We start from the raw sequence: 19,273 nt of genomic DNA, 5'->3' as shown, positions 1-19,273 counted from the left end.
TGTTTGGCAGCTCCTTCAAGGAACAAAAACAAAAAGCTTGGAGTGAAACTTTATTGTTTTGCTTTTACTTTTCTTCTGGCATCCTTGTGCTTCTTCCTGCATTCCTGAAAACAGTGAATATCCAACATAGTATTAGGAGATGTCTCCAAATTTACTGTATCTCTTAAATATATACTGTACATGTAGTTAAGCAGCTGCTCCTGTAACATACAGAGATGTAGTGGTTTACCTGACTGGATAATACAACAGGGTGTTATACACACTGGTACACTAAAAACCATTTGTTCCCTGGTATTTGCAAAGTTTCAAGCTCTTCTTGAGGTCCCAAATTAATTTTGCATGCACATGCATACCTGCATTCCCACCCCATGCTCAGCTTTCGCCTAGAGCTACCAGGGAACAGACGTTCCATACTCACCTCAAGCAATAATCTACGTCTGTCTTCCTAACCCTCTTTCTCTTCACTGAACTCTAGTAATCTACAAAATAACTTTGGCTCCGCTGCACAAAACAAACAACCAGTTAATAGGGTTAAACACTTCTGATTGTGCTGCTGCTTCTAACAATCGTGAACAACACAGTAATAAAGTCAGAAATCAATTCTTCACATCCTTCCCGATCTCCTGCCCCCCGCCACACCTTGGCTCCCACAGAAATGTTCCCTACTGCAGCCTGGGGTACTAAGAACAATGACAGGCAGCAGCAGTTCTCCTCAACATGCTGCAATCTCAATTGCAGTGAAATAGCAGCCGGTCCATTCCTGGCTCAGCACCAGGACCCCACATCTTCCCCCAGCACTGAGGCCTGCTGAGGACTGAGCTCTCCCTTTCAACACAGCCTGTAAATCAGACAGGCTGGGAGATTGCAAGTCACTAAGATATGCCTGTAAGGAACCAAACTGTCTAGGAAACCTGTCAAGTGACTATTTTTTTTTCATGAGCTTTAAAGGTCCAGATTCTCATTAGCCAATTATCTGAAAGAAAAGAAAGCCAGAGATCGCTTGACCTTTATTTTACCAGGACTTGCTCAGGGGATAATACCACTATTTTTGCCACAAGTAAGGGTGGTAAATTTTGACTAGAAAACATTCCTAACTAGGCAGCATTTTTTCCTCATCACTGAATTCCAGAAAAATTTTAAAAGGGAAAGAAATAGAAAAATCTGGGGCAGAGTCCTGTGCATCCTCTTTGTCCCAGGGTATTGCCACAGTCTTTTCCGCTTTGTTCTTTGAAGGTCCAAACAAGTCTTTCAAATCAGCAGCAATATCATAATAGAACTTGTCACTGAATACATGGTTACACAGAAATCAAGGTAGCACAGATTTCTTGATCTGATCCATCTTTAGCACAGATTTCTTAAGCTTTTCTCACAGACCTGCAAATCTCAAGGTCCCTGAATTGACCTTTCTGACCTTCATTGAGGACAGAAAATGGAATACAGCAAACAGATGGACTAGAAAGAAAGATGACAGTACATGCTGGTTTTAGATGTCACAACTTCTATTATATCTTGATTTTAGCAACCAGAGAGAGAACTAAATTAGAATCAGGTCAATCTACATAGTTTGAAACTCCATCTGTTGCTATAACCATTTTTCCATGGGAAGAAACACAACTGCAGTTAGCAAACTGTAATACTACCTCTCCTTTTCTGTAGCACTTGGTTTCCTTTCAAAAACTGCGTGGTCCTCTCTTGTTGGATCATAACGGAGGGCATTAATATCTCTATAAAATAGAAAGGAAAAGAAACACCAGTGTACAATCTAAATGCCAAAATGAAAGCTACCTTAAAATTTCACAGTCAGAGCAAGATTCACATTAGTTCCTTTACCAAACAATGTCTAAATCGATCCAAAATATAACTGGCAGTTAGAAAGCACCCTCTAGTCAGTGTCTGGGTCAGGAAACATATAAGGAGAAGTGGATTTAATGAAATTGTGATCTTTCTGATAAAGCATAGCCCTCACTTGTGTGTTATGCAGTGAATTTATACCTTCACCTGATAATCACTTGAGGAGCTACATAAATACAGCTATCCATACAGATGTGGATATATTTCTTCTAGTACCAAACACTGCATAAATTCAAATAGTCCAAAGGAGCAAAAAACCCAAAACAACACACAAGAACCCTTTATGCCCATCTTCCAAAATTCAAAGATTTCAGGGTCTTTCAGCTTCCTTCCTAAGCCTTCCTAAACCTCCTTTACTGATAGTGGATGATTCATACTTGAATTTCTTCACACTTGTGACTGTTTTATTTGGCTTGGGCTGCTCCAGGTTGATATTCAGGAGGCTTCCCAGTATTTGCAGATTTTTCTTTTTCTCTGCAGCAAGCTCCTCTTCTTCATCTGCCTTCAGGCTGTTTGTCTCTGCTAAGAGAAAAATAAATACATTCGATTTACTCTGCTAAGCCTGTAATGTGGGATGCATAACATCTACGACAGTATTAGAAGAGCTCACATCTATGAACCCATCACTTCCTTTTATCTTGAAGCTACTTGAAGGTTTTCTGCCTTGCACTGTAGGAAACCCTTCATTAGAAATGTCACAGGCATCTTTTTCATGGAAAAGTCAGAGCACTTATTTAACCCATTCCCTGATTATATCACACAACTGTGCAACCCCCCTACCACTGACAGATGCTCTACACAGGATCCCAGTAAAGCAATAAAGGCTGTTGGAAGGCTCTATGGCCACCAGTAACCAGGAAATGTGATCAGCTTTACCTTCTTCCTCACTGTCACTCTCAAGGAATCGAGCATCCATGCGGAACCTTTCATCAGTGCCAAAGCGAGATTGCATCTGCAGGAGCTGAACAAATGAAACAGACGCTATTAAGCACTGGAGAAGAAAATAATAATTCAGTAACTTTTTTTTTTTACTATAACAATGGCAACATACTCTTTATGTTTAGCCTTTGATGCCTTTTCCAGCCATTTCTTTTTTTATGAAGATGACAATGTCAGAGAAACTCCTCCCACTCCCCACCACACATTATGTCCTTTCTTTAAGGGAATTCTGTTTTAAGTTCATAAAAATCATATTCAGCAAGAATGAAAAGACACAGGTTATATTCTTCTGAAGTGGTGCTATGGAGACCTAGAGGAAAACTAAATTACAGTAATGGCTTCACTCACTTTTTCACCAGCTTTGCCTTCAAACTGCGGCTTAATTTTGAAACGCTCATCATCCGTATCCTCTTGCTCATCCTCACTGCTCTCAAACAGTCTGCCCGAAGGTTTGGCAGCTGACTTATCCTTTGTTACACCAACAGAAAAAAAGAGAAAAGCATTTGTTCACATAAGTTTGAGGATGTAAAACAGTACCAACTTTGTTCATGTGCTCTCCAGTTTAGCTGAAAAAGCAGATTTCTTGCACAACCAGCTCCCTTCCTGATCCATGTGCTTCAAATCTTACCTTGTCCACACACCTTGTACAATTCTGCTTTACAGTTACGACTATTCAGTTTTACCACAGGCAAAATACCCATGCAAAGGAAAACTCAGGTGTTACAATATGAGATAGTTTGGTATAAAAATTCAACTTTCTGATTATGTCATACTGATTTTTTTCCCAGTAACACTTACTTCTCCATGCCCATTTCCCAGACTTGCATCCTTTTTCAACATCTCATCCACTTCAGCTTTGTCTTCCACATCGGAATCGAATATGATGTGTTTGTGCTGTCCTGCTGGCTGCCTGTCCTAGGGAAGAGTCAACTGTCAGTCAAACACATCCAGTACCTGCTGTGCTCAGACACGACTATCTGAAAGATGTTTTCATGACACAAAAAGAGGAACCTGCTATTCCTCTTGCAACTCTACTGGTATTCCAGAGAGGAGGTATGCAGCATTTTGCATACTCTGAAAATAAAACTGGCAATGTCATTAGAGATTCCAGATTATGATTTTAAAACATTTTATTCCACATGTATTAATTACCCTCTTCCTTGTATTGTGTACTATTCAAGTAGAAGTTGTAATTACCAGATTTGAAAGGGCTCCTTGAATGAGTTTCTTCTGTAATTCCCTCTCTCTCTGTCTCTCTTCCAGAGCTGCCAGTCTCCTCTGGTTGTCCTGGAGCTGTTTCTCTATTGTACTGGGCTCCTTTGAGGCAGCAGCTCGAAGACAAAGCTCCTTATCTTCCAGAAGGCTTGTGTTCCCATTCCCACCTTTATTACCTTCATATTCTGGGGTTTTTTTGCTCGTATTCCTCTTTAATGTTTTGGAAAGCAGTTTTGGGCTCTTCAGCTGCTGTTTAACGTGCTCCTGGGCCCCTGCAGCATCACTGTCCGTGCCACTGCTCCCATCACCATGATCAGTACTAGCAGCAGCAGCTCTGTGCTCCAAATTTTGGTCTTGTAGAGAACTCACACCTTTGTTCTTCCCTTGCAAATGAGGCCTGGAACCAGGCTGAAGTCTCTGACCTGCTGAGGAGGCAGCAGCTGACAGCTCCTCATGCTGTTCAAAAGGCATTTTGTGTCTCTTTTTGTTGCTGACTTCAAGTGAACACAAGGGATGGTTCTTTGGCTGATTTTTAGACGACTCCTCCCCAAAATAAGATGTACAAGCTTCAACTCCCAAGCTTTCTACAGACTTCTTCTTTAAGCCAGTGCTGTCCTTACTTAACTCTTTTACACAAAGGGACCCCATTCCTCTGAAGGGCTGATATTTCAAATGTGAATTATTCTGTCCCTTGGAGCTTTCCTCAACAGCATCCTCCTCCCCTGCTAGAATATCAGCCAGCACATCTTCGGGACAGATGGTTTTTTTTTTAACTGCAGGGTGAAATTTAGGTGGTTTTGATTTATTTACAGTATTATCCTTGGGATTATCTTCAACACTGGACTGACAAGGACTCTGTTCACTGCCTGACCACTCTGCAGGTGTCCCAGTGTTTTCTGTAGCCAATGCTTTTAAGTCATCCAGGGTAAGGTCTAAGCGGTAACAGTTTTGCATCATAGACTCATAATCAGAGCTGATTTCAGACTCTCCTTTCTCAGACTCTGAAGAAGAGCTGTCACTATCACACGTCTCTGTTGTACTGCTGGCTGCTGTACTCTGCAAGGCAGCCATTCTGGATTTCTTGATTTTCTCTTTTCTTTCAATGCGTTCTTCTTTTAAACTGCGAGGTTTCAGTGAGGAGCCATTTACCACACCACTTTTTTTTTTAGCTAATACTTCTTTATTTTCCACCTTCCCCTGTTTAGAGTCTTCTGGAGTTTTACTTTCAGCAATGATTTCATCTGTATCTGCTGAATCATAACCATTATCACATTCCACATTCTCTTTCTCTTTGTTACTTCCTTTGATAGCATTCTTCATAGCATCCAAATTGTTTAAGGACCAGTGACTACTGTATTTTAATTCAAAATTATCCCCAACAATTTCCAAGTGCTCATTTTCAGTCTCCACATTTTCAGCTTTCTGTCTTTCTGTCTCTTTCTTTACCATTGCTCTGATCTCCTCTTCAGAATCAATGTCACTATCAGAAACACTGGTATTATTTTTGGCTGTAACTCCATTAGCATTTTTAGATATTTTCCCATCCAGTCTCTTTGCTGGAGGCAATTCCAACTCCTCACCAGGTCTGGGTTTTGCTCTGTGGCTGAGCTGGGGTGAGTCTGTGTGTTTGGGACCTGATGGGCACTCAGAGGACAGAGCTGCTCCATTCAGGGCCTCTCTGCCCAGCTGCCTTCGTTTCTCCGGTGGTTTCCTCGTGCCAGGGAATTCCCCTGGCCGCTTCCTGGGCACGCTGTCATCTCCCCCTTCCAGGCTCCAGGTGAGCTGGGATACAGGAGCTGCATGGGCCAGCTCTGGCTCCAGCTTCCTCAGGTTGTGGCAATACTTTGAGGGGTCATACTTCACCAGGTTAGTCTGAGTTAAGGATTTGAAAGCCCCCAGTTCTTTCAGCAGACTCAGGGCTTTACAAACAGGCTGAATTCTGCAGGAAAAGACAGCAAAGAATCCTGTCTCATGCTGTGACCATAAGCCTTTAAGCAGCTGAGGGCAGTGTAAAACAACTATGCAAGTCACACAAACTTACTGCAGGATTTACTTGGGGGATTCAGTAAATTAAGCTTGACAGAGGAGTAAAAATTAGGACTGTCAAGCAACTGTTTTTCCATATGACAAAAGAAGGAAGGGAATTGTGTTCAAGGCCAAACTATCAGAAAAGGATATTTTATTTTTTTGTTGATTCCTGAGGTGCAGGATAGGCAAGACTCTGCCAAATTTTCCAACAACCCATTTCTGAAAGAAAAGAAAAATAATCAGCATTAAAAAAAAAAAAAAAAAAAGAAGAGAGTAGAAGTAACTCTGGAACAAAATGAATTTTTATTTGTGAATAACAAAAACACTAATAAAGACCACATGTGATTAATTCTTTTTTCTTTATTCTTTCTAGTGAGCCCTACCATGCAACTTGGCCAGCCTCCTTCTCAAAAACAAAACAAACCAAAGCCAACCAAAAATTTCTACAACCTACAAACAAAGAGTGATAATAAAGAACTAAATTTCTTTACAAGTGCTATTTTTAGCACAGGGTTTCTGGTTTATGAATTAACAGTGGTACCTACAAAGACAGGTTCACTATTATTTTGCTCTTTTCCCCCTTCCCACAAAAAAAAAATTTAAAAATTCCTCCAAAACCATTCTGTGCTTTAGCAAACAGTTTTGATAAGTTTGTAGTAAATATAAACTTTGTTGCCTAAATTTGCATGTCAGGTGACTTCATTCTTTCTTTTGTAATTATGGGCAGACCCTGATCCTGTGCTGAAGCCCAACCCAGCCACCAAAAGTTAAGTGGTGCATAGAAATAAATCCCTTTACAGGCTTTTAAGGGTGACACAACCATATTCCCAGTACAAATGAGGAACAGGGCATTTCCTCATTTCACATGGCAAGAGTGGACAGTATGATCATGATTATTTCATTGCAAAGAATGACAGGAGCCCTCCCCATGCCTACACACGAGGCATTTCCTCAGAGTACTTTCCACAGCTTGGACTGTCACTCTTAATAATGTAGTTTCTTTACACAAAGCATAAATTTGGCATGAATTTAGATGCAATGAGCTTGCTTTTTGTTGTTTTATTTCTCTTATATGTAGCCATGATATTTTATGAAAAATCCTCTGGTAGGATTTTTCTCCTATTCTAGCTGAGGAGCTTCAGGAAAGAAATGTAAACAGTAACTGTCTGCTGCTGTGGAATGCAACAGGTGCAGCTGTGATTGGTGCATGTTGGTTGTTTCTAATTAATGGCCAATCACAGCTGGCTCGGACTCTCTGAGAGTCACAAGCCTTTGTTATTCATTCCATTCCTGTTCTTTCTAGCCTTCTGATAAATCTTTTGTCTCTATTCTTCTAGTATAATTTTAATATTGCATTTTAATATAACACATATCATAACAGAATAAAACACTTCTACATCTACCCCACCATACCTTATGATCTGGCACCTCTGTACCTGGTACTGCTCTCATGTGGAAGTCCACAACTCCCTTTTTTTTCAGTGATTCCAACAGACACATTTGGTCATTTCTCTGTGGTTTTTCTTTCTGCAGCTTTGCTTCCTCCCTCTCCATGGCCAGCCTGTACCAGAAAGCATATGACCCATGGAAAAAGGTGCAGAATTGGAGCTGCAGTGATCCCCTCCCACAGAACAGCAGCCACTCACTACTCAGGGAATTAACACCATCACCTCTGAGGGAATAATGATGCAAAATGTGTTACAGCATCAAAGGTAAGCCAACAGCCCAGAGAGTCTATCAAAACTGAAACAGTAAGAGTGTACAAGATGAAAGTACAGCCATAACATTATCAGATAAGCAGAAAAAAGGCAGTTTTAGCAACAACATACATTTGAAAAGATTGATCTCTACCTGTGCAAAAAGCTTTCTTTGGCCAACTCAATTTGCAGTGTCCCACCTTTCCATTTTGTTTTATTTAAAACTGACATGCCTGCAAAACAAAGATGAGAAATGAGTATTTTCTACATAAAAAACAACAGCCCATCACAGACTTCACTAGAACTCCTTCTATGGCAGCCTGAGGTTCCCTGAGCATGACCTTACACCTGACTGCTCACCTGGGTTAGGGCTGTATCTGAAAGGGCCAATATCCAAACCTTAACCCAGCAGGTTTACATCCCAAACTGAAGTTCTCCCTTCAAAAGTGCCTAATGGCAGCATTCCCCAGACCCAGGGGCACACTGCAACAGAAGCTTTACATCAGCTCTTCCTCTGGGTGTCCTCTCACAGAAATCAGTTTCAGTGTTTTATAGGTCTGATGAAAGCACATGAAGCATAAAAGGCTTAGAACAAACAAACACGGCTCCCAGAGCAGCTGTGGCTGTCCCATCCCTGGAAGTGTCCCAGGCCAGGATGGACAGGGCTTGGAGCAGCCTGGGACAGTGCAAGGAGTCCCTGCCATGGCAGGGGGTGCAATGAGATGATCATTAAGGTCCCTTCCAAGGCAGGCCATTCTCTGAGTCTCTGAAACTCACAAATCACCTACTTCAGTCACAAGGAATCTTTTCAATCTGCTCACAGCAATTTCTGAAAGCTTCAGCAAAGCAGCTTCCACAAAACTGCAGCTTAAAGAAAATAAAATCAACCTGACAAGAAAATGAAAGAGTCTCTGTCGTGACCACAGCTGGATGTGACAACATGAGATGAGCTATCAGCAATGCAACTTGGCCCAAAAGCATAACTAAGCAAAAAAAAAAAAAAAAAAAAACCAAAAAACCAAAAAAGTACTTACACTTTTTCAGATCTGCATCAGAAATGTTGACACTGATGTAAGCAAAAGTTTTCACAGGATTCCCTGATCAATGACAAACATTAAGTTAATTTTATATAGTTTCAGCATTTCTTTTAAAACTGAAGTGTCTCTAAAGCAAAAATTCCATTTCACACTCCAAAGAGAAAAGTAAATAACTTTTAAAAGATGAAAGAAAACCATTACCCTGATCATCTTTCCTGGTAATAATCTCTGTGTCCAATACACGCCCAAACTTGCCAAATCTTTCTTCCAGCTCAGCCCTGGAAACCGTATGGCCGAGCCCTCCCACATAGAGACGTTTGGAAACCTGTTCCTTCTCCATGCTGCCAAGCCGAGGGGTCACACCAGAACACACACTCTGTTCCTCTGCAAGGACACAAAACAGTTCACTGACACTCACGGAAAGTAACGTGATTAGAAAAACGAATCACGGACAAACCAGCGCGTTAAAAAGCCACGAAGCACCTTGTGAGCAGAGCACTCCTTTGAGTTGCAGTGGCTAACACGCTCTGCTCCAGAGCGGCGACAGCAAACCCCGCGCTGCTGCAGGAAACCAGAGCTCAGGGGTTTCTTAAAACACTGAACCGTGTAACTGTATGGGCGAAAATAAGCGCAAACGGCTCTTTACAACATAACCCAAGGGTTCCCTGCGGCGGAAGCCCAGCCCAGCCCAGCCCGGGAGATGCCGAAGAACCCCCAGCCCCGCCGCCCCCGGCCCGGCCTCACCGCCGCCATGTGCGAACCCCACAGCGCCACCGCCTTACCTTCCCCCCCGCAACTCTTCCCAACCCTCACTCGAAAAAAAGGGTTCCGCCTCCTGGTGCCGCTGGATTCTGATCGGCTGCTCGCCTCTGCTGGGTTCCTGTTTCCGGCCGGCCAGGAGTGGTGGGAACACGGGGGCTGGGTCTTGTGACAGCGGACGCTTTGAAAGTGACTAACGAGGAAGAAAAGCGGGGGTGTTTTCCGGAACTCGTGAGCAAAAATTAAGGCGAACAAGGGAACAGCCGACAAAGCAAGGCTTTTTTTGCTTCATTTATGATAAAGGCCTTGGGAATTATCCCCTAGCAGCTCTCTTGTTCGGCAGGGAGGAGAAGTTAGGCGCGGCCGGCGCCACCCGCTCGGGCAGCAGCTGTGGTAGCGCCCAGGCTCGTAGATTGGCGCGCGGTTCGAAAAGTGCGGGGCGCGCGCGCCGGGTCTGAGCGCTCCCTTCCCCTCAGCGCCCTGAGCGCCGCCCGCCGCCCTCCCGTCCGCGCCGGCTGCCGCCGCTCCTCTCTCAGGGCCGGGTGTCCGCGGCTGCCGGGGCTCCCAGGGCTCCCGGTTGCGGTGCTCGGACATCCGTTCCGCCCCTGGGGCACCTGCGAGCCTCGGCGCGGTCAGCCCCGGCTCCTCGGACGAGTCGCGGTTTCAGCATCGCCCTGCGAAGGTCGGAAGGTCCGCAGGGAAGCAGCGGACACGGAACGGGAACGCACCGGTTCGGTTCTCACAAACGCTCCCAGCTCCTCCTGCGGCAGCATAAAGTCAAATACTCGGAGCTGTAAACAGGCAGGTACGTAGAAATGTGAAAGATGTGCTGTTAGTGCAAAATATTTATAAATATACACACGTATGATATATAAGAGGAGAGTGGTTGTTAGGGTTTTGTTTTACTTGATTCAAGAGTAGGTATTTTGTTCTAGATATAAAATATTTGAAGTCGTAATTAGCCTTTGAGTCTTCTGCCGCCTAGTGAAATCCTTGAGTTTAAGTAGCTGTAAGTAGTTTATGTCTCCTGTTACTGCTGTTAAAAGAGGGATCAGCTCACCTGGGGTAACATTCCGGCTGTGGTAATGTTTTTCTTTTTCACACTATACTCTTTATTGTGACCATGACTTTCTTCACCATATCCAGTCCAAAAAAATCTGGTGAGGACTGGGTGATTATTTAATTGCATATACTTCCTTTACTCACTAAGCGAATTTTTAATGCAAAGTGTGCTTTTGATGTTGTTTTCTTATGTGTGTTATAAAGGCAGTGCTTCCTAGGAACTAATAAATAAACTAATAAAATCCAATTTCCCCCTCGTCCCCTTTGACTGAACAATGTTAGTGTGGAATTTACACACCACATAGAGTAGGAGTGGTTTAAAATATTTTAGACACCCCACATTTTAAACCACCCTACATAGAGTAAGGGTGGTTCAAAAACACACAAACTAAATGTTGGGTTTTCCTGGTCAAAAGTATTAGCACATTAGTTTTGAGCCTCATACATCTTCCACACACTTCTGGATGTGTTGTAGCTAGGCTGAATGTCAGATTATTATTTTTCCTAAAAACTGAGGTTTATTTCTTAAATTATTGGTGAAACATGTTTGCAATTAGTGTCCTGCTGTTTACTCTGAAGGCAGATTGTGTTAGGAGCAGCTGTGCCTCGTCTGCCCAGGTGAGTTGTTAGGTCAATTGATCAAAGCTGGGTTCTGCTTTTGTATCTGATTGCAGTTGGTTTTTACCTGTGGAACAGCTTGTTGTTTATTACAGCAAATGTAAAACAGCTGAGTGCACTCCTGGATCAAATAATGACTAATTAAAAAGGTACTTAAAGCCTTTGACTGCATTAGATCTCTGGTTTAACTTCTGTCTCTGGAGGTTGGCAGTGCTCTGTATCTTGAAACAATTGCCTAATGTTATATTTGTGTTTTTAAAAAATTGATTCCGTGTTTGTTCCTGAGAAAAATCCTTATTTTGTTTTATGCAGTGATTCTGAGAAATGGACGAGGGCGATTTTCAGGCTTATGAAGATGAAATCCAGGCACTGGAAGAAGAAATTAGGCTGTTGACAGAAGAGTATGAAGATATGCGACAAGAATCCACCTTCTTTTCTGATGAGGAGATACTGAAGTCAATGTATGCCTTTTTTTCTTTTGTTAGATTAATAGGATTTCTTTGTCAAAATTGTTTGGGATAAGCTTTTGCCTCTACGTTAGGACTTTCCTTATGTTAGTAAATGTGAAACTCCATGGATAAAATGAGTCACTTATATGAGTAAAGGCATCTTACTTGCATGTTTTTGCACATTTCTCAAAATGGACTCTTGCACCTCCAGACTTGGAATAAAAGCTGTGTCTACCTGGTAGTGAATGGAAAAGGTTTATGTAAGTTATGTAATAGTTTACTGTTTCCAGCAATGTGATCCAACTGAAACTTGACTCCTTGGAAACTGCTTTGGGTCTGAAAACCATCAGATCCCATTACTAATGCCTTTTATTTAATGATATTGCTGTACTGACATGTTATGTCTGGGCATTTTGCCCTTTTGACTTTTGGTTTTTTTTTTTTCTATTCTAGAAAATCGTTCCAAACAGAAACTCAGGGAAAAACCAAGGGACATGAATCTCCATCAGACCTGATAGCTCAGCTTGAAAGTCTAGAAACAGATCTCTCATTTTTAATGGAATTTACTGGGTTTCATTTCACAAGTCATTCCAAGAAAACAGTGGAAAAAAGTAAGCAGTTTTGTGCCCTTCACTGAGCGTACTGGTTGCAGTTCATCTGCAAATCTCTGTTCTAATTCACTGTTAGCAGAAAGACAATTACTTTGAAATACAATAAGATTTGGTTCATTGACAAAATAGTTTCTGAGTAAATATTGTACTTTCCTTCATGGGAAAGCAGCAGAACTACAATTGTGCTTTGCATAGGGGGAAAGTGGAGTCAGTTGTTGGTGTTTTTTAGCATGTTAAACTTTACATGAGGAATGGTACTTTAAATATGACTAAGGGAAGAAATGCAGTAGTGATTGAATAGAAGTGTAATTGATTTCTTTGTTAACTTGATTTTATAACAGCTCAAAACAGGACGGTGCAGAAGCACAGATTATCAGGGAGGTGTCACTCCCTGTCTTTTCAACTGGAATTCCAGCTTCTTGAAATGCAGGTAAGGGTTAATGTATGCTTTAAATAAAAAACAGCTACCAAACAAAACTTCAAATGGGCAAATGTCACTGCTGCCTTTTCCAGCTGAAACCTTCAACTGTTTCATCTAAGTTTCAGTGTGTTCTTTTGGCTTTTTAACATCTGGACCCAACTTAGGACTTCCGTGTGCATCTGAGCAAGATAGTTGCTAGTAGATAAGTCAGGTTGAGTGTTGAGCCATGAAGTGGTTACCATAGAATTATTTACATTGGAAAAGACCTTCAAGATCAAGTCCAGCTGTTAACCCAGTACTGCCAAGTCTTTATCACTTTTCCTTCCCAAAAGGTGCTCCCTGCAGGATGCTCTTACAGACTGATACTGAGGTAAAGCCCTGGGAACACTTGGTGTCCTTCAGCTCTGCCAGGTGCCCACTAGGCCCTGACCCAGCACAGGTTTCATCCCACACAGCACATTCTATAGTCACATATCTTATTTTGGAAACTGGAAGATGCCAAATGCCTCTGGAAGAAACTGAGGAAAAGCTGAAACACTACAAACTTCAGCAGCTCTCTATGTTGGTTTGGGTTTGGCTTTTTTCCCTTTGGTTATATTTGTGTGTGCTTGGTTAATGTGAGTAGTCATTGCAGCACTGCCACAAGTTACACCAAAGACTGCAGATTTTCTGGAATGCAGCTCTTTCATAAGACTCTATTCTTAGCACAGAATTCAAGATGCTAAGCAAAGGAAAACAGTTTCTACCCCAATTTGCAATAACATTTTTCTAACACTGTTGTACTTTGTAATGGTATTTCTAACATCACAAAGACTTGATTTTTCAGCTCAGCTTTAAAGTTGTTTGGTGGCTGTTTTTTTTTTAATTTAATGAGATAGGACTGAGAGTGAACAGTAAAGATGTCCTTCCTATTCTTTAGAAAAGCCATATTATGGATTTGGGAATTGAATATTTAGGTAGCCATACGTGGATTTTATCCTTTGAAACTGCAAGAGTTCAGCTGAATGAGCAACATCTGAAGTCCATTTGTGACTTAAAACTTGTGGTCTTCACGATGCCTCTCTACATTTGCATGTGTAAAACTGAACTTAGAGTGTTTCTCAGCTGCATCTCCTGCAGCATGATGACATCTTTTGGGGGCTCAGAGGGGTTACTGGGTGTTAAATTTACTGCCAGTGGTTTTGGTGCTTAAAGCTATTGCACCACTGAGCGGCAGCACTTGGCTGCCTGATGCCTAAAATTTAGGCTACTTTGAATGCTAATGAGATAGGGAATACCAGGTGTATATACTTAAAAACCCTCACTTCAGCTGTAAAAGTATAATTTTGAGCTGTTTTTTGTTTTTTTTTTTTTTTGTTTGCTAAAGTACATCATACTCAAAATAACCTGTCCTGACATTAGCATGGACAAGGCAGTGCAGTTATTATAACCAGTTTCACCTGTCCTGAGGAGTAAAAGCTGGTTTTGGGAAGTGCCCAGCAGGTAACAGATCTGTTGGTATGCAGCAGAAGATCAGGAATATTTTTTTCACACTGTTAAATGTAGGTATTTATTCTAGTAGTGAAGTCACAATAGAGTTAACTCAGCTCCATAGTACTAAGTATTAGGAGAGGATGTGAGCTTGAAAATCAGCCAAAACAAGTCTAAGCCTTTTGGGAAAGCAATCATTTAAAAAGTTTCTTTCTTGCGCAGAAATTTCCTTTTAAATCTTTTTATTTGGCCCCACAATGGCATTTTAGCATGTTAGTAACCCCCCACATTGGCAAACCAGTCCCTTCAGAAGGTGGCATGTTAGCTTGTGACTGCTGGCAGCTTCTCCACAACTCCATCCCCCTGTTGAACCTTGTGCTCTAAGCCTAAAATGATTTTTCCTGATGTTATTTAGTACATCCACTAATCTCTGTAGTGCCTTGCTGTGCTTTTCCCATCTTTAGTGATGGCAGTGTCAGCAGGGCTTCTGTCCAAGCAGTACAGGGACTGCTAAGATGTGTGTGTAGTGCTCTCTTGCCATTCCCATTTGCTTGTGGTGACTTGGTATAAGAAGTTTAAAGTGAGGCATTTCCTGTGGTCTTCAAACCATGATTTTAAGCTTTTTCATTCACTGTTATTAAATCCATTACTTTGGTGTGCTCAAGAATGTATAGAAAAGAGAATTAACTTCTTTTGTGGCTTCATTTCTACTCTGACCACCTTTTCTCATTCTTTAACAACTTATTAATTAACTTAGAATAATTTTATTATCCCACATATATTTCTGAGTAACAGCGATTGTAAAAAAGGACAATATTTTGAGACAAATTATAGGGTTTAAAATTAAAAAAAAAAAAAGCCCAAAACTAGCAGATAAAACCTTATATGTGAATTTTCTGGTATATGTGGCAGCTCAAGGTTGTGTTGGAATATGAGAAGAATCTTAAAGAAGTGGGATTGATGTGAAAAGTAATGAACCTTCCTTTATATATATATTTTTTCTATGCTGACAAACTCAGGTGTTAATCCAAAAGCCTTGTGTGGATAATGGTGCTATTCTTGAAATGAAAGAAACTGTTCACACACACAAACTGTAGTTTTAAAAATGCTATTTTAAGGTTTACAGTAGTTAGCATTAATATCTACTTTTTTCTATATTTTTATATGCAAATAGACGCATTTTTCTCCTCACTGGAGCAATTTCTAAAATATTTCATTATTACTTCTCCAATCTAGAACAATGAGAAAGTGTCTGCTGTTGTTAGTGATCTCAGCATTATAATGGAATCCAGAGAAGATTCAAATGTGAGCAAGTTTGTGTCACGGTAAGATGGAATGTTTTGCTCAAGGCAAGTTGTTGTGTGGGATATGGGATACTAAATGCAGTACTGAGTTTTCATGTGAATTGCTGGCAGCCTGTGTCTTTATGAGATGTGTCCTTAGCGCAGCCTAAACACTTCCCATCCCTTATTGTATCCTGGAGAGAAGATGAAAGGCATGTGATTTTTAAGATCTACAAGGACCATTACAAATTCATGTTAAACAGGGCCAGGTTTTGGATTATAGTGTGTTTTAGCTGTTTGAAGAGAAAAGAAACATGATAATCTCAGCTATTACATTTTAATTAATATAATTGTTCTTCAGGTGTGTATGTGAGCTGCAGTGTGGGTAATGCCTAAGGTGCACATCCAGAACCCCTCTCTAGTATTTGCCTCTTTCTGATTCTCAGCTCTCAATTCTATTTTTCTTATTGGCAACAGGATTTATTTCACTGATACCTTAAAAAAATACAATTTAAAAACATGGAGTAGTGTGTTTGTGCAGTGGCTTAAGAAAATTAGCATACTAAAATGTATGAATTAATGCTGTTTTTAATTATTTTCTGGATATTGCCAACTTCTTGTGGTAACATGATGAGTAAATGATCAAATTATTTGTCTGCAGCATTCTCCTGAATTCTGCTAGCAAGCTGTTCTGAGAACAAATCCATTATCACTGAGTCATTGATTTAATTATTTTGTTTTTTATTATTTTTAGGTGGGAGAGGGAGAGAAAGGGCCAACATATGGGTGAAGAGAGAGGTCTATTGAGTTACTTCTGGCTTCAGTAGTCTCTACTGAAAACTATTTTACTTAAAGGTTTTGAGATTTCCCTATAAATCTACTAAAGCTTGTGGTGAAACTGGGAAGAACAGTTGACTGCTCTCAAGAAGTGGGATTTACAAGAGGAAATTGCCCTGTTTTAGTCATGAGTATTGTGACAGCAGAATGTATTGGAACTTAATAGTCACACTGGAAAGAAAGGTGTTGAAGCAGTGGCAGACTTTATTTCATCCTGGCTGCAGCACTGCTCTCTTGTCCTTTTTCACCTTGTGCCAGTACTCACAAATAAGCACAAGTTTTCCTGAATGATAGAAGATGTCAACAAAGCAAGCAGTGTTTTCTCCTGACCTCCCTTTGCCTGTGCCACCTGTTGGCCTTGTGTCTGCAGATACCTTTGCAGCCATATGGCCAAGAGGATCAATGGGATCAATAGATTGAAAAATACTTTTGGGGGTGGGGAACAACCCAAACTTGTCCCCCATAACACCTTCAAATTTCACTTTTCCTGTGTGCTTTGTCCTGGCCACAGTGTGTGCTGCCAGTGTGAGGCAGTGAGTCCATGGCTGATGCTGGCAGTGCCTGTTTGAGAGCACGCCCTGTTCCATTGAGTTGTGATCTCCCTTCAGGGCCTGTTTTCTCAATCCCCTTGTTGGGCTGCTCCTCATTTCTTTTTCCAAGTTGCAATCCCCTCATGTCCAGTTTCAGACTTTTCCCAACTTGCCCTTTGTTCTTTAATCTGCTCCTAAGATTCCTACCTCTTCCCTTCTTTTCCCTCCATTCCTGACCAGCTGAATCTGGTTTCCTGCTGTTTTGTTCATTTTCAGCCTCCCTACCAGTTTGTTTTCTTCTCTTGCTTCCTTGGTCCAGTCTTGCCAAATCCATTGTCTAGTTGTGTTCTGTTTTGTCTCCTGGCTGGGATTTTTTCCTGCCCAGTTTTCTAATTTTTTTGGCTATGTTTTTTTTTCATAATACGTGTCAGAAAAAGGTCTTTAAGAACAGCAGAGTTAAAAACCTGGCATTCAGTTCCTGCTTTGGAAGAAAATAGGGGAATGATGGAACACTTGAACAACATATTTTTAAATGAAGCAAAATTCAGCAGTCTGCAGGTACTGCTGTAATATGTAAATGGTACATCTCTGTATAAGAATTGTACATTTTTTACAAGTGGATATATTTTTATATAATTTCTTAATTATTTTGTGACAATAACAGATGTATGCAAATGGAATCACAATATTTTGTTGTCTTTTTTTGGATTTCACGTGCGTCCCCTTTGGACCACTTATCACTTATGTTATACTTTACTAGTGTTGAGAACCACAACAGCTAAAAAAACTCTTGACACCCCATTAATTGTTGGGAGAGTTCATCTTTGCATGGGTTACTTAGGCAAAAGAGATTTTAAGCAGTATGAAAATTGCTCTTACTTTTTATTAACTAGATGGAATCCATAAGTCAGAGTGCAGGATTTAGGAAATATGCCTTATTTTAAATGCTGCATGGGCAAAAAGTCCCTTGGAAATGAAGGGAAGCAGGAATTCTCCCCCCAGCTTTGAGTCATGCTTTGGTTTTCTATGCTGATGTAGGAAGTCTTGCATTCTGCAGTGAGTTAAAATAGATTTTCTCCCTTAAAATACATAAAGGAACAGGTTAAAGGAGGCTTAGGTACTCTTACAACAGTTAAATTTCCTATATGCTTCTGTGTTTTGTTGATATTTTGTGAAAGGGTGTTTGGATGAAGAGCCCATGATTTTAATGTGACAGAGTTACCCTCTGCCTGAATAGCCTTTTAGCTGGTTTTGGATGACTTCTCTGTAACATGGATGCTGGCATTGGAGACAGGTATTTTCTGCTCCAAGTGGATTTTTGTAATGCTAAATTCTTTCAAAATAAAAAAAAATACTTTAATTTTATCATCCACTCTCTTACTACCTTGTTATTTTATACCATGTTTCCTTGGTATTTTAGCTTTTGGTGTAGTTGACTTCAGCAGGAGGAACTAGGCTAATTTGGGCTAATTAGGAATTAGTGTTTATGGGTAGATTTGATGCTGTGAGAGTTCACTGAACTGGTGCTCTTATGCTGTCTCTTACTTTTTTGCCAATATGGATTTACATACAGCTGTTTTTGCCAACATATTCCCCCTTTCTAAACACTGAGTTCAGTTTTCTATCTTGAATTTAGCCAGTGCTATGTGAGAAAAGTACATCCTCAGATCTATTGATTGACTAACTTCTACATTTGAAACTGCTTCTTTGAGCTTCTACCCAAAACTTTTTCTTTCTGTTGATGATCTATCCTTGAAATTTTTTATCTGCTGCATCACCTAAAAACAATTTTGAGACAAAAAAAGAAATAAACTAAAAACCATGCTCAAACAAGGTCACAGTGTCTGTGATAGTATTTTAAATAGCATAAACATGGATATTTATAAAAATTGCCAAGTTCTTCAAAAAGAATTTCAAGTGTGTAGTTTGGTAACAAAGCTTTGTGTTGTCCTGTTCCACGAGTGGAGATTGAAAAAGCCCAGTGCAGTTTGTGTGGAATCTGTTCTCCAGGCATGGATGTGGGCAGTTGTTACCATGGGTCCACAGTTCCTATTGAATGTGTAGACTTTGACATGTACAATTCAGATTTGTTGTTAAAAACAGCTCCCAGACCAGAGCTAATGAGCTATTGTAAATGAGTGTCTGTGTCCTTCCAGGGACTCACTATTCCCAGTGCTGCCAGCATTTTTTTCATCTTGGCCTGATTTTGTTGGCAGCTGTGACTACTGTGGTAACTTCCTTTAATGATGCTGTTCTTTCCAGGCTGGGATAAAACTTGTTTGGCTTTTCTTTCACATTTTCAATATCTGAGTGACCTTAACGTATTTTTTCCAGTTTCTTTGTATAACTGGTTAAGGTTTGCTGTTCTGTATATTAAATAGAGCAGGATTGAAAGCACAGTTCTCCCTGGGAAGGCTGAACTGACTTGGTAATCCACTGTTGCAGCCATTCTGTGAATGCCTCAAG

The 19,273-nt window shown here is 40.8% G+C and overlaps 2 protein-coding genes and 1 long non-coding RNA gene across 3 annotated transcripts in view; 1 reads left to right on the top strand and 2 right to left on the bottom strand.

Moving 5' to 3' along the window:
- Nucleotides 1-36: 36 nt before the first annotated feature.
- LOC121352348 lies at nucleotides 37-1,161 on the bottom strand. Its single transcript, XR_005954917.1, has 2 exons — nucleotides 419-1,161; nucleotides 37-104 (listed from the first exon to the last, which is right to left on the bottom strand). It is a non-coding gene; the product is annotated as an uncharacterized LOC121352348 (long non-coding RNA).
- A 475-nt stretch (nucleotides 1,162-1,636) lies between these two features.
- Nucleotides 1,637-9,535, bottom strand: NOL8 (nucleolar protein 8). Its single transcript, XM_041462807.1, has 12 exons — nucleotides 9,512-9,535; nucleotides 8,969-9,151; nucleotides 8,765-8,827; nucleotides 7,885-7,963; nucleotides 7,447-7,594; nucleotides 6,184-6,252; nucleotides 3,988-5,871; nucleotides 3,589-3,705; nucleotides 3,139-3,258; nucleotides 2,728-2,812; nucleotides 2,229-2,373; nucleotides 1,637-1,724 (listed from the first exon to the last, which is right to left on the bottom strand). The coding sequence occupies exons 2-12, from the start codon at nucleotides 9,105-9,107 to the stop codon at nucleotides 1,637-1,639; spliced, it is 2,937 nt and encodes a 978-aa protein (XP_041318741.1). The 5' UTR covers nucleotides 9,108-9,151; nucleotides 9,512-9,535.
- Nucleotides 9,536-10,274: 739 nt separating this feature from the next.
- Nucleotides 10,275-19,273, top strand: part of LOC121349408 (centromere protein P) — a 111,715-nt gene continuing 102,716 nt past the window's right edge. The window contains exons 1-5 of the mRNA XM_041459773.1: nucleotides 10,275-10,331; nucleotides 11,519-11,667; nucleotides 12,109-12,266; nucleotides 12,608-12,696; nucleotides 15,394-15,482. Coding sequence (XP_041315707.1) covers nucleotides 11,531-11,667; nucleotides 12,109-12,266; nucleotides 12,608-12,696; nucleotides 15,394-15,482 — 473 coding nt within the window. The 5' untranslated portion in view covers nucleotides 10,275-10,331; nucleotides 11,519-11,530. The remainder of the gene's footprint in view (nucleotides 10,332-11,518; nucleotides 11,668-12,108; nucleotides 12,267-12,607; nucleotides 12,697-15,393; nucleotides 15,483-19,273) is intronic.

This window comes from Pyrgilauda ruficollis, unplaced genomic scaffold (genome assembly GCF_017590135.1).
Source record: "Pyrgilauda ruficollis isolate IOZ18807 unplaced genomic scaffold, ASM1759013v1 scaffold10, whole genome shotgun sequence".
NCBI classification, from domain to species: domain Eukaryota; kingdom Metazoa; phylum Chordata; class Aves; order Passeriformes; family Passeridae; genus Pyrgilauda; species Pyrgilauda ruficollis.
Note: the sequence above shows the minus strand (reverse complement) of the source record. Positions and strands in the feature narration are given on the sequence as shown.

What these genes read in the sequence shown, in the direction of transcription:
- NOL8 (XM_041462807.1), bottom strand. Translation starts at nt 9,107, where the DNA reads ATGGAGAAGGAACAGGTTTCCAAACGTCTCTATGTGGGAGGGCTCGGC. An exon ending in AAGGAGCCCTTTCAAATCTG is followed by an intron (nt 3,706 to 3,987) that starts GTAATTACAACT and finishes ACTCTTCCCTAG; the next exon opens with GACAGGCAGCCAGCAGGACA. An exon ending in TGGGAAATGGGCATGGAGAA is followed by an intron (nt 3,259 to 3,588) that starts GTAAGTGTTACT and finishes GGTGTAACAAAG; the next exon opens with GATAAGTCAGCTGCCAAACC.